Source organism: Hirundo rustica, chromosome 19, assembly GCF_015227805.2.
Source record: "Hirundo rustica isolate bHirRus1 chromosome 19, bHirRus1.pri.v3, whole genome shotgun sequence".
Classification (NCBI taxonomy): Eukaryota; Metazoa; Chordata; class Aves; order Passeriformes; family Hirundinidae; genus Hirundo; species Hirundo rustica.
Window position 1 is genome coordinate 7,783,837 of NC_053468.1, and position 14,066 is coordinate 7,797,902.

General features: G+C 53.6%; 2 protein-coding genes across 2 annotated transcripts; one reads left to right on the forward strand and one right to left on the reverse strand.

Moving 5' to 3' along the window:
• Positions 1-666: 666 nt before the first annotated feature.
• On the reverse strand, positions 667-5,012 carry LOC120761520 (fibrinogen-like protein 1-like protein). Its single transcript, XM_058423058.1, has 3 exons — positions 4,970-5,012; positions 2,279-2,398; positions 667-1,307 (listed from the first exon to the last, which is right to left on the reverse strand). Exons 1-3 carry the CDS (start codon positions 5,010-5,012, stop codon positions 667-669), a joined length of 804 nt encoding a protein of 267 aa, XP_058279041.1.
• Positions 5,013-7,619: 2,607 nt separating this feature from the next.
• Positions 7,620-13,080, forward strand: LOC120761521 (fibrinogen-like protein 1-like protein). The gene is made up of 4 exons (XM_040082835.1): positions 7,620-7,623; positions 9,250-9,393; positions 11,384-11,446; positions 12,446-13,080. The coding sequence occupies exons 1-4, from the start codon at positions 7,620-7,622 to the stop codon at positions 13,078-13,080; spliced, it is 846 nt and encodes a 281-aa protein (XP_039938769.1).
• Positions 13,081-14,066: the final 986 nt, after the last annotated feature.

Consider the following 14,066-nt stretch of genomic DNA (forward strand, 5'->3'; position numbering starts at 1 on the left):
GGTTCCTTCTCTTTCCCAGCACAGAGCCACCACCCAGCCTTCAAGAGGGGCAAACTGTGAGTGAGGGTTTTGCACGATCAGGGCTTTGCTGGCCCTGTTGGCTTATTGCAGCCTGACAGCCACAGTCCAGTGGCTGGAACAAGACTTTAAAAGGAATTCCCCCTAACACACTTACTCTCCCCCAAGTCTGCCACCCTGAAGACTGGACACCCTGAAGAGTGATCCCCCCACAGCTGTGTGCAGGTAGACATGAGGCAGCACAGTCTGGCTCCAGGGTTTATTGCGGCTGATTCCTCCCACCGTGGATAGCAGAGCTGTGGAGTGTGCGGGGCCCAGGGAGGGAGCGGGGCCTGGGCAAAGCAGGGTTCACCGACTGCAGGGGAGGGGAACTGGCACCGTGTCCCCCTCCCCAGGATGGGAGAGGGTGCACCCACCCCAAACCAGTGCCTGTGCCCCGGTGCCAGCCAGCATCATGGCACTGGACAAAGCTGCCCGTGTGCCCAGCGCTCCGGGCGATGGCTCCTGAGCCCCAGAGCTGCTGCGTTTCGGCTGGTGAGGGAACAGGAGCAGTGGGCAGAGCAGGATGAGCACTGGGACTGGCATGGGAACGGGGGCACCGAGCTGGGGATGGTGGCACCCCCCCCACTCCCAGGGGGCTGGGCACGGTCAGCACACGTCTGTGGGTTTGACCAGGATGAGGGAGGACGCGCAGTCACCGTTATCACAGAATCCAGGCCAGACAATGTAGTTTTTGGCATTGAGCAGGACGTTCTGGCACCTGTTGTACCACCACCCCCCGTAGCTCTTGGCGCAGTTCCCGCTGTACTGGTCCTGGTCCTTGTCGACCGTGCTGAACTTCATGTTGTCGTGAATGCCCCCCTTCTTGGGGTGGTAGAGGGTCAGGTAGTCATCCCCATCCCCGGAGTGCCGGCCCAGCCTCAGCGGGTACCCGCTGGCCTCGCTCTCCACTCTGAAGATGTCGTACTCGGCGTAGTGGGTGACGTTGGCTTTGTCCCGCACCACGAAGCGCACCTTGTAGGTGCCCTGCTGCGTCAGCAGGTGCAGGTACTCGGTGCCCAGCCAGTAATCGCTGTGCACGTTCCCGAAGCCGTACTTGTAGGTGGTCCAGGACTGCTTCCACGTGAGCTCAGTGTCGTGAGAGTTTCTCTGGACCACGGTCCAGCCCTTGCCTTCGGTGTCCATGTCGCACCAGACCACGCGCGGCGGGGACCGCGCCGGCTGGATGACGTACACGCCGCTGGGGCTGTTCTTGCGGAGGTGGCTGCAGTCTGGGGGGAACCCTGCGGCTGCAGCAGCACGCACGGGGCGGGGGGAGAGAGAGGGGGGGTCCGTCAGTCTATCAGGACAACAAGGAGCTTCTGAAGATCAGTGAGGGCTCAGGACAAAAAGGAGTAGTTCTGTCTGTGGCTTTTCCACTGGCTCATCCTCAGGGAACCTGAAGGTGTCTGAGCCAGTGGCCTATGTAAGAGCTCTGGAACCTATTTCTCGTGATTTGCTGTTTCGTTTGGAGCCTTCTAATGCACCTTGCCAAGGAAAGAAAGGTGAAAAAGTCTCCAGCATTGCCAATAATGTCCTCTAAGTATGTCTGGCCCATATACCCTTGATACATTGGGCTGGAACTCTTACAGGGACCAGAAGTATCCGAAATGCTCTGCTGGATGAGGATATGTGATGAAAATTTATGTTCTCCCTGGGGCTCATGGCATTGGATAACAAGGCTGAGTTATGCCTTGGTCTACAGGGGTCTCTTCTCCCAGCTTGTTATAATTTATCTGATCTCTTATGACTAAGCCAAACTAATTTGCCATCTAATTAGTTTTTCTTGGTTTGTGCCTGCTGGGAGACAATTCGCTGTGGGTAATTCCAATTCAACCCATGAAACTCTGGGGTCTTGCAGGTACTGTAATCCTCCCTTAAAGGGAGGAAGGGGGTGTTCCTAATCCAACAAGAGCTAAACAAAACCCCCAATAGCTAGGAGGATCTCTCCTAGAACTGAGCCTCACAAACACGGCACAGCAATCCTTCCAAGCTGGGGTGTTTCGGCAAAAACCTCTCGGTTCCATCCCGGACCCACCAAGGGGGTGACCTGGCTGGAGCCAGGCTGGAAAAGCCGTGGCCCAGGGGTTGTGTGTGTGAGGATCTCCTGTGCTGTGCATCCCTGTGGGTGTTTGCTCACCTTCCCTAGCCCAGAGCAGAGCTGTGCGTGCTGCTCTGCCCCTCGGTGCCCAGGAGTGCCCCACACAGCCCCGGTACTCACCACTCCTGGAGCTGGCAGTGGGCGCGGCTGGGCCAGCGCTGGCGCAGAGGAGGAGCATTGCCAGCACGGTGGGCACGAGGACGAGGGCCCGGTGGAGCCAGGGTGTCCCAGCCTGGAGCCCTGGCGGGGAAAGCGCCCGTCACCGTGGGTCCCAAGCAGGCAGGAGGAAATTTCCTGGCCCACACAGGGATACAAGCCCAAACCCTGTGTGCTGACCAAGAGCACCCCCTGCACCCTGCGCTCACTCAGCTCCTGGGGGAGATGCCACCGTGGATCCCTGAGCAGCCACACCTGCCACATGCATTGGTCAAGCAGGGAAAGGACCAGGGTGAAGCTTAGGTCTCCACATTAACCTCTCTTGACAGGATGTTGGAAGCCCTTGTCCAGTCAAGTCTTGAACACCTCTAAGAAGAGGAACCCCACAGCCTCTCTCTGGGCACCTGTGCAAGTGTTTGACCAAGCTCATGGTAAAACAAAGCTCTATTTCTAACTTGAATTTCCACACTCCAGCTTAGATCCATTGCTTCGCATCCCACCATCACGGACCTCCTTGAACAGTCTGGCTCCATGCTCTCTGTGTCCTGCCATAAGACGGTTGCTGTCAGCAAAGGGACCCCTTCTGTGCCTGCCCTTCTCCAGGTGGAGCAAGCCCAGTTCCCTCCCGTGGGAAATGGATCTGTAGAGAATTCTCTAAGCCTGACAGGAGGCTCACACAGCCTCGTGCATCTGCATGCAAACTCTGAGATAAAGAATGGCACAGGCGCCCTGGGGCAGGCACAGGCTGGCACCGAGCCTGTGTGTTGTTCGGTGCTGGTGCTTTGCACCCCTCCTGCTCCCAGGGAAAGTCACAGCTGCCGTGCTGCTCATCATCCTCTGTGCCTTTGCATACTCACCCCGTGAGGTGTGGTTTGAGCCCGGCACCGCACAGCAGTGAGGTGTACCCCAGCAGGAAACTCACCCATCACGACAGCACGGCTGTGCAGAGAGCAGGAACCCGGCGGTGCACCCTCCCATGCCGAGCTGCCCACGCTGCCTTTATAGGCCCCGCACACACCCATGTGTGCTCACACTCATCATTTGCAGGGGCACAAGGAGGCACTTGCAGAGTGTGACTCGGGCAGTTTCCAGATCCCATGACAGCCCGGCTGAGGGGAGGGACACGTGTGCTTCCAGCCAGAGGGGTACGGAGGAACCCCCCTCCATGCTGAGGAATTTCAGTTATTGCCTGTCCCTGCATAAACACTACATGTGAATTGCACACTTGGAGCAAAACCTGGAGAGCTGTGATTAAAGCCAAGTGGAGAGACCCAGCTTTTTAAGGACCCACAGAAACTAGCAAAGGAGGAGAGGTCTTTGTGACCAGTCCCAAGCACAGCCTTGGAAAGCTGAGGACAGGTCCTCAAGAGAAAGTGCCCACTCGGTAACTCTCCACTGGCAGGTTTTAGGATCGGTCATTGGGCTGGAGCCAGTGTCCTGCAGCCGGAGCTGCAGTGTCCCCTGGAACCCCACGCTGCATGCTCTGAGCAGGGGCTCCAGGTCACAAACAGGGCTCTATGGGACCCTTTGCCACTCTCCTTCCCAATCCCCGTCTTTGGCCTGGTGGGTCCCTACAGATCCACCTCTGGTCCCAGAAATGTTGACCAGGAGTTTGTCTGTCTTCTGGATCAAAATGCTCTCCAGACAAATGCTTTGGGAGGGCTGTTCTTCCTGCCAGAGGGTCTAGGAAGCTCCATAATGTTTTCAAGTCAAATTTAAGAAGGTAGAGATGTGGCCCTTCTTCTTCTGTGTTGGTTTCTGATCAGACCTTTTTTCATGGCACATCTTCACACAGCTTTGGCACTGAGGCCAAACCAGAGGTCCCCCAGGCCCTCCTGATCTTGGACACCCTGTGTCTGCAATTCTCTGCACACTCTGCACACTCCCCATCCCCTGCCCTCACATCTTAGCACTTGGCCCCCCACAGCCAGCCCAGCTGTGGGGATTTGCCCTTTCAGGGCTAACAGCTGTCGTGGCCCTGGTGGCCAGTGGTCTGTCCCACCCAGGACCTTCCCCTGGCCCCGTGAGCTCAGTTTAACCTCAGCCCTAGACCTCCAGTCCTCATCTGAGCCACGCTGGAAGCACAGTGGGGGACTCCAGTCTCCTTTTCCTGGATGGATCTCAGACTGACTCAGTGCATGGTTTATCTCCTGGACGCACTGCTCACATCCCTGCCGTAGCACATTCCCAGCCCTGCCCTCTGCCCTGTTTCCCTTCATGGAGGATCCCGCTTCCAGCTGACTCCTGGTCTCACACTCAGCCCTTTCCACCGTGCTTGCACCTGGCAGCACAGACACCTCCTCCTCAGCTCACCCTCGGCTCCCAGCCCCTCACCACGCTAGCAGAGGTGACACTGGAGGGGTCAGATGGAACTTGATCATGGAATCATGGAATCGCTAATGTCGGAAAAGACCTCTGTGGTCAGTAAGCCCAACTCTCAACCCAGCACCACTGTGTTCACAAACAAACCATGTCCTCAGGTGTCACATCCACATGTTTTTGAATGTTTCCAGGGATGGTGACTCTACCACTGCCCTGGGCAGCCTGTTCCAGTGCTTGGCAACCTTTTCCATGAGGAAATTTTTCCTAATATCTAATCTAAAACTCCCCTGGTGCAACTTGAGGCTATTTTCTCTCATCCTGTCAATCCCTTACCAGGGATCCATAACCTTGGAGAGGTCTGGATGCCATTGTCCATCACGGCCTGCAAGGGCATTGCTTGATTTCCACACCATGGACAGTTTGGTGGGAACCCGAGCTTGACCCTGGATGTTGGATGAGGAGTTCCTGTGCCGTGCATCCCTTTGGGTGTTTGCTCGCCTTCCCCAGCACAGGGTGATGGAGCAATTTAGGCTGAGAGGGACTTGTGGAGGCCATCTGGTCCAAACCATGCCCAAGCAAGCCCTTGTCCAGTCAAGTCTTGAACACCTCTAAGAAGAGGAACCCCACAGCCTCTCTCTGGGCACCTGTGCAAGTGTTTGACCAAGCTCATGGTAAAACAAAGCTCTATTTCTAACTTGAATTTCCACATTCCAGCTTAGATCCATTGCTTCTCATCCCACCATCACGGACCTCCTTGAACAGTCTGGCCTCATGCTCTCTGTGTCCTGCCATAAGATGGTTGCTGTCTGTGCCTGCCCTTCTCCAGGTGGAGCAAGCCCAGTTCCCTCCCGTGGGAAATGGATCTGTAGAGAATTCTCTAAGCCTGACAGGAGGCTCACACAGCCTCGTGCATCTGCATGCAAACTCTGAGATAAAGTGTGCTGACTTAGAAAGGCCATGGAATAGGACAGACATTGTTGAGAGAGAAACTGGACTAGAAACAAGTCTCAGATGATGACCTTGCAAGTAGACTGGATATTTTGGAGAAACAGAACTATGAAAGATGTATCGTAGCAAAACCCACTTGGGGTAATTTTAATAAAGGTTTGGCTTAGGACCGTCAGCAGCATTGTGTGGCAAAAGCTGACAGGCCGAAAAACGCTTATAATGTAATTAGGAAATAGTTTGCCTTCTGATTTTGATGGTGTGAATTGTAACATCTGTACTGTCTCACCCTTCGCATTAGACTGAAAATGGAATAAAATCTTTTAAAACTCCTCTCAGGAGCCCTCTCTCTGGGTCAGAAAATGTTTTTTTCTGACACTCTCCAATTCTCCTGACATGTTCTGAGCTCCAGGACTCCAACCAGCCTGGTGGCCTCCAATGGCCTCCAGACTTGCTCCAGTCTGTTTCTTGCAATGAGGGCTCCAAAGCAAGACACAGTGCTCTGAGGAGCCTGACTCCACCTGCTCCTCACCCTTCCATGAGGTAGCTCTGGGCAGCTACAAGATCCCATCCCAGCCTTCTCCTCTCCAGGCTGGGCAAACCCATCTTTCTCAGCATCTCCACATATGCCATGCACTCCTGCCTCGAGTGTCCTGGTGCCCTTAGCTGGACCCTTCTGGAGCTGAAGCTGCTGCCCTGCACTGGGGCCCCCCACACAGCTCCAGCTGCCATCCCACCTGTGGAAGTGAATAATCCCTCCCCTCACCCTCCATTTTTCCAGAAGCAGCCTGGAATGCAGCAACACACAGAGCTGTGTCTCTTCTGGTGTCCACCATTCAAGGCCAGGCTGGGCAGGGCTTGGAGCAACACAGCCCAGTGGAAGGTGTCTCTGTCCGTGGCAGGGGGATGGAACAGGAGGATCTTTGAAGAAACCTTCCAACACAAACCTTTCCAGGATTCTGTGTTTCTGTGAAATATATTGAACAGGAGCTGGGGCCCAGGATAGAGCTGTGCCTTTGGAGAAATCCTTTCTGTGACCATTCCCCTACCTGCTTTGCTCATCCGAATCTTCACACGGGCCACAGCCTCCTGTAAAAGCTGGCTGGGAGCTGCTGGAGAAGCTCTGCTGAGGGTCACTGCCTGTCCTTGCAGAGGCACAGCAGGTCAGGCACAGGAGTGCCCATGACACAGTCTGTGACAAAAATCCCTGCCTGTCCAGCCCAGGGCAGCTGCTGGGCTGCAGGAGCCCTCATAACTCAGAACACTGCAGGGATCCATCCCTGGGAAGAGGGAGGTCTGGCATTTTCTGCAGACATCCATGGTGTAAGTACTCCTAGAGCAGAGAGGGCTTGAAGTGAGACCATTTTACATCAGAGGCACTTCATGATGCCCAGAGCTCCCTTGTGACTGCTGCAAGGGCCACCACGGTGCCGGGGCCACCACAGCGCGTGTTGCACAAGGGGCAGCGTGGCACCGGCAGGGCAGGGGTGTCAGCAGGCACTGAGTGGAACTTTCTGAAGTTCGGGGCACAGGTTCCCAGGAACACTGGAGTACCTCTTCCCTGAAGGGTCTCTGGGGTTCCCAGGGGCTGCTGAGCTCAGTGCCAGCTCTGGAGAGAGTGATTTACGCCCGATGTTTGATTTCCATCCAGCAGCTGAAAGTCATCTGGGTATTTACTTACCAGTTGAGCTCTCTGGAGATGCCCCAAGAACGTCATTCCCTGGGGAAACGCTGCACAGTGAATTATGGTTATTTTAAGGCATTTGCTTTTTGGCACCAAATTATTTGCTTTGCCCCTGAAGAAAGCTCTTCACCTGTGTGACACAAAGACTTGTCCAAGGACTGATCACTTGATGGTGAAGAGCAAATAAGCCCTAAGCCACTGGTCCTGCTGCCAACCAGAGGACAAGTGCCCAGGTTTGGGTCTCATGCCTCCACCCCCTCACCTGCTCAAGCCTATAACTTTCAGGTTGGACACCCCTCCCACCAGGCCAAAACCACCCAGCTTTGTGCTCCACAGGGTCCCCACAGAGACGGCATGGGTGAGTGTAGGGCTGGATGGAGGGGGTGGGATGGGATGGGATGGGATGGGATGGGATGGGATGGGATGGAACAGCCCCTCTGCATGTGACTGCGGGTCACAGGGTACCCCAGCACTCTGTCTGCTGCAGGGTCTGTCCTCCCCACGCCCTGGAAATCCTGGTGCTGAGTCCATCTCCTTGCCTGTGCCTGCTCTGGCCTGGGCTGGGAGCTGGGGAAGGAGTCTGCATGCTCTGCTGTGTCCAGGCTGTACCAGTGTGGCCCTGGAGTGCCACACAGACCATTTTACAAGATTTGTATTTACCATCCTTCGCAATTTTCGGTTCTCCAAGGAAGGTGTTAAGTACTCTAGACCAGAAAAGGGATTTTTCAGATTTTCCTGCTGTGTGATATTGAGCAGGTACCCAGATTTGGAGGTCAGATGCTCAAAAGCACTTTGCTGTCCCCAGCAGAACACCCACAAGAGGCTGATCCTCCTCCTGCATCTCCTTCCCATGGAGACTCCTCATGACCCGTCCCAGGGGAAGGGCTGGCAGTGGGGGGAGCATTTCTTCCCTGGGGGCCTCAAGGAAAAATGCCTTTAAACACAAGTTTATCAGCACACCAAATGTTATGTAGGAACTGAGAAGTGAATCAGTTGGGCTGAAGTGTGTTTAAAAGACTTGCTGTGAAACTGTAATCAGCACGAACAACTGGGACGTCTCTGAGCATTCCCAGAAAGGGGCTTTGGTCTCTAGGGTGGCTGCAGTTCCACACGGTGGTTCCAGGCTGGCATCCATGATCATTCTCCTTCTCAGGCATCCCAGAGAATGGTGCCAAACACAGGTACCCCTGGGAAATGCAATAGGTGTTGGCTCTGGTTGGATTTGAGCAGTGAAGGGTTCACACCAATAATCTGCCAGGTGAGCTGTACGTGTCCCGTCAGGAACAGAATTCCCCATGGGCAGGCACCTCCACAGTGTCCCACTCTTTAGGGATCATCACAAACTTTCTGCTATTTTACTTATGTTGAATACTACAAAAGGTGTGCTGGTTTTTCCTGGTGCTCTGAACCAGAGCAGGCCAGACCAGCTGTCCACATCTGGAAATCTTGAAGCAGCCACAAAGCCAACCTGACCACAGAAAGGGCACCATTTACCCCAGACCACTCTAACTCCTGAAGGTCTGTGCTGCCTTTCTTTGTGGTGCTGCCTGCATGCACACAGCCCTGCCTGGGGTTTGTTCCCACCCAGACACCCGGAGCCTCACTGCCCACAGCCCCAGGGCAGCCCCAGCTCAAACCACATGAATGTGCCACGGGAGCACGACGGCAGCTGGGGAGGAAGGGGATTCCTCCCTCCCTGTTCACCCTGCTTGTTACCTCTAGTGACGAGTCTTGAGGTTTTTAGGGGTTTCTGGTTATGGACACTTTGGGTTTGGACAAGGTGTTGGCACTTCTTTGGTCTCAAATACCGCTACAGCAGGTGCCACCACTAATGACTCCTGCTAAAGTGTCCGTGACAGCTCATCTAAATGAAATTGTCTACATGGGGGTCATGGCTGAGGGAGCTCTACACAGAGTTTCATTTTCCTCTTTTACTCCAATAGAAGAGTTATGATCTCTTTCTTCCAATCTCTTCCCATTTCAGCTACCCAGGGCCTTTGTCTCCTGCTTTTGACCTGCCTGCTGGCCCTGGCAGCGTCTTTTCCTGATGTTGACATAAGGAACTTGTACCTCCTCAATGGCACGATGGATGACATTATGAATGCCCCCCCAGAGCCCTCCCCACTCGGTAAGTGTGGCCCTGCAAGAGGGAGAGGCAAACAGGGTCCTGACCAGTTAGATCCTACACAGCCTACATCCTCACCAGCCTGCCCACACCTCTCTCACACCAAGGAAGGACCAAATACTGATCTGAGAGTGCCTCACTGGAACTAGAGGAGCCTTAGGGTCCCCCTCTGCTTGCTGCCTGTCTCATCCCCTGCATGGCATGGAGTTCTTCTGTCCATAAGGGACAGAGAGCAGCTCAGAGCTCACAGGATCCCCAAAGAAAGGACAGTTCGGCCTCACTGGCAGCAAGACCAAGCCCAGAGTCTTGTGGGCCATGTGCTCTTCCTTGGAGAAGAAGGGTTTAAAGATGCTCACAGTGTGTTTTGAGGACATGGAGAACAATTCCCATCTCTGGAATTCAGAAGGTCAGTGGAGAACTGAATTCAAGGGAGACCTCAATATAAAGAGGAAATAAGTGAAGTTAATAAAAGAGTTTAAGCAGTGGCACTGGCACAGGGCAATCAGCCAGGTGATGGCACAGAGTAACCTGCAGGTACCAGGGTATGTTGGAGGAATGAGGAAAGCTTCAAGAAATGATCAGGAAAAATCCCAGGGGCTGTGGGTGGGATGTGGCACAAAGGAAAGAGTTGATTCCCTCCCAAGGGAGGAGGAAGTGTGCTCGGCAGGGAGCTCAAGGTCCCAGAGTTTGGTGCTGGTTTCACATCACCTGTCAGGAAAGCTGCCACCATAGGGAGCACCACGACTGAGACCAGAGCCTGAGACAAGAGATCAGCAAGGACTGCAAGTCTGAGTAGAGAAAGAATGTGTGCTCTGGGCTCCACAGTGCTCCCAGGAACATGGTGTGATTTTGGGGTTGTCTTGTGCAGGGCCGGGAGCTGGACTTGATGACCCTGGTGGTTTCCTTCCAGCCCAGGATATTCTATGAATCTGTGATCTCTCACCTACAGCACTGGTAGCGTGCTCTGGAAACACCAGCAGCATGAATTCATGCTGGGTGGGCAGGGAGGCACACCAGAAAAGACAGGCCAGAATTCCAAAGGCTTGACTTGGAAAGGAGTGCTTCCAACGGGATGGGGCATGAAGGCAGAAAGGAGCAGAGGCAGGCTGCCTTACAACACAAACATGAGTGAACAGCTTCATATGGCTGTAGTAAAAGTAAATGCCTTGGTAGGAAGGTCCTCCAGATCGTGTCACATGAGTGTTTCCCACTCCACATAGGCTCAGGTTGTAAAGAAAGTCAAAGGGAGTCGAAAAGAGAGTGAATATCAAAATTCAGAATGTCAGAATTCTGGCAGGCAGACTGTGTCAGGAACGGCCTTATGCAGGAGGCTTAAGTTGAACACTTCACAAGGAGGTAAGACAGTGCCAGCTGAGACTGAAAGCAGGCAGCAGGTATTTGGGGATGTCAGAGCAGCAGCTGCAGGGTTAATTGTCTATTTTAGAGAGGGGACAGGAATGGCTTTTGTGATTCCATAAGCTTGTGACTCATCCCTCTGCTTTACAGCCATCAGTGGATACAGAGATGTCCTTGCAAAAGAATTGCATTAACTCATTCTAAACCATCCTCTCTTCCAGCAACACCCTTCAAATTCCCCTTTGAGTAAACACCTCTCCCAGCTCCCAACACCTGAGCCAGTTTTCCTGTCTGCTCTCACATTTCTTGCCCCTTCTTTAATCCCTCTTCTTCCCAAGTCCCTAACTGCTGCTGCTGCACTCTAACAACCATCTTCCCAGTGTTGCCACCACCATTAGGGGTTTTCCCCTACACAGTACGCCCAAATCCTTTCCACCAAAAAAGCATCAGCCTCACTCTAACACCACGTAAATCCCCCAAATTACCAACTTGCCGATGCCTGAAATTGGTAAATTCCTCTGGGATTAAGAACAGCAACAGAAAAACCGGAATATCATCCGGAGGAGACTGGGCTCTCCTAGCAGGCATTTGACGTGTCTGCCCTCCACACTCACTCCTGTCTCCTGTGTTGATTTAGATGACGGCGATGGACATGTCCGACGGGCCAGAGACATCGCCCACCACGCGCCCCCGAGCCACGGTGAGTGCGCATCTGCCTGGGAGGTGTCACCACCACTGGTGGAACCAGGAGCTCTCAGGCAGCTTACCCATGCCTGACACCACTGGCTCCTCCCAGGAATATGTTGGTTTTCTGATGGGCTGCAGAGGTGCCACAGCTCGTAGCCTCAGGGGGACTCTGCTACCAGCTGTGCCCTGGGCTCAGGGCTTGATGAGGTGCTTTTGCATGGGGAATTTTCCAGATAAAGGTCCGAACTGGAAAGTGATGCTTCCTCACTGGGAAGTGGTGATTGGTCATTTTCCTATTTTCACAACTCTCCAGTGGATGAGAAGGCTGGATCTGACAGAATTACTGAACTGGTGGGTCAACATTAGCCCATAAGGACGAAGATGGGTGGGGACAGCTGGTGACAGAGGTACTGGAGCAAATTCCTTCCCAGCAGTGTGTAGGTACATTCAGCTGTTTGTTGAATGAGGTGCAGACACTCTGGAGCACGGAAAGGCCACAATCAAATCCAGATCAAGTCAGGCAGTCTCTAAAGAGCTGCTTGGGCAAGGCTAGAGAACAACAATGGCTTTGCCCTGTCGAGATCCCAAGGGCTGATTTAATTGTTAGAGATATGGACGTCAGGATCACCCTTTCTCTGGGGCAAAGCCCTAAACCTCTGTGCTGTACCAGCAAGTGACTTTGTCCCCCAGATTTGCATTTGTCTGTGGTCATACATCATCTGCATGACACAGGCAGATCACTGAGACTGAGCCCACCCTAGAGGAGGGCCCTTGGGTGACAGCGATGCCTGCCCTGGTCTCACCAGACATTTTCGCAGCGTGTTCCCAGCAGTTTGAATCCAGTCTTAGGAAGATGTGAAGCTCAACGCTTACACTGATCATGTCAAGATTTTGATTTACTCCTGTGAGCGCATGGCAGGAATACAGCCTGGGAATGTGTGTGAGAAAGGATGTAGACACAAAAGAAATACCCTACTTTTAGGGGGATTTAATAACCAGCTCTTGTTTCCAGCCTCAGGTTGGCCCAAGGACTGCAGTGAGATTCCCCGTGGAAGCCACAGCGGCGTCTACATCATCCAGCCCAAAGGGCTCCACCACCTCGTGGTGTACTGCGAGATGAACGTGACCCACGGGGGCTGGACCGTCATCCAGAGGAACCAGAGAGACACTCCGGTCACCTGGGCCGAGTCCTGGAGCACCTACAAGTTCGGCTTTGGGAACGTGCGCACCGAGTACTGGCTGGGCACCGAGTACATCCACCAGATCGCCAAGCAGAAGGTCTACCAGGTCAGGTTTGTCATCCAGGACTCGGCAGACAACTTCAACTTCGCGGACTACAACCTGTTCAGCGTGGAGGACGAGTCCCACGGCTACCGGCTGAGGCTGGGCTCCTACAACGGGACAGCCGGGGATGCCATGACCTCAGACAATCCCAACAACATGCACGACAACATGAAATTCTCTACAAAGGATCAGGATCAGGACACCTACAGTAAGAACTGTGCCTACAGCTACGAGGGCGGGTGGTGGTACTCATCGTGTTACTCTGTGCGGCTCAATTACAAGGGCGGCATGACATGGGGCAACCTGTGCAAGGGGAACTGCAAATCCTCTCTTATCCTCATTAAACCGGCTTCGTATTGTTAGTGCTTCCTCCTCCTCCCGTCCACAGTGGACACTCTGCAAAGGCTCTGCGTGGCCAAAGAGCCTGAGCCTCTCTGGGGCAGAGTGAGGAGCACACGGGTAGCAGGGCTTTAATGAAATGCCACTTTACAATCCCCCACTCCAAATGCAGACTCCCCTCTGCTCAGCTCCGTTCCCCTGTGCTTGCCAGTGATTCCTTGTCATTGTGTTCATAATCAAGAATTAAAAAAAAAAAAAAAACACTTATGAAATTTGTGGATTCCACATGTACCTTCTCTGTAGGAGGAAGACACACAGGCCTGGAGTTAACATCAGAGAGAACTCACAGAAAGCAAAAAAAGCTGCATGCCCCAAATTTCCTTATACTCTGAGCCTCTCTGCAGTGTTTGATAAAGCATCCAATAAACATGCTTGCTTGAGCTCATTCCTCGGTAATGACATCTGTTCTGTACCTCTGATCTTCTCCCCTGAGACCCGAGAAATCCCAAGTCAGCTGCCAGGACTGGAGTCTTGAGGCTTATCGTAGAATCACAGCCTGGTTTGGGTTGGAAGAGGCCTCAAAACCCATCCCATTCCAACCCCCCTGCCATGGGTAGGGACACCTTCCACTCAACCAGGTTACTCACCTGGAGAGTGTTCCTCTTGGACATAAGAAAATCAAACCCAGTTACACTGTGATACAGCCCCTGTGATCTGCACAGGGGCGTTCAGAAGGGACCTGGCACGTGGGAGAACTGATCCTGCATCATCACCACACTCACAGCCATGAGTCAGGAGTTGAGGCAATGTCCTGGTGCCAAGCTCCCACTCCTGCTAGGAAGCTGAACCTGCCGGGATGTGTTCTGTGCTGCCTGGCTGCCTGTGCTGCAGAAACGAGATTTCAAAGGCATCAGTAGATCAGTCTGCTGTGATCATGAAGCAATGAACTTCAATGGAAGCAAAGGAGAAGGAGGCTAGGCGTTAGAAATTAAGAATTCCCCACTTGAATT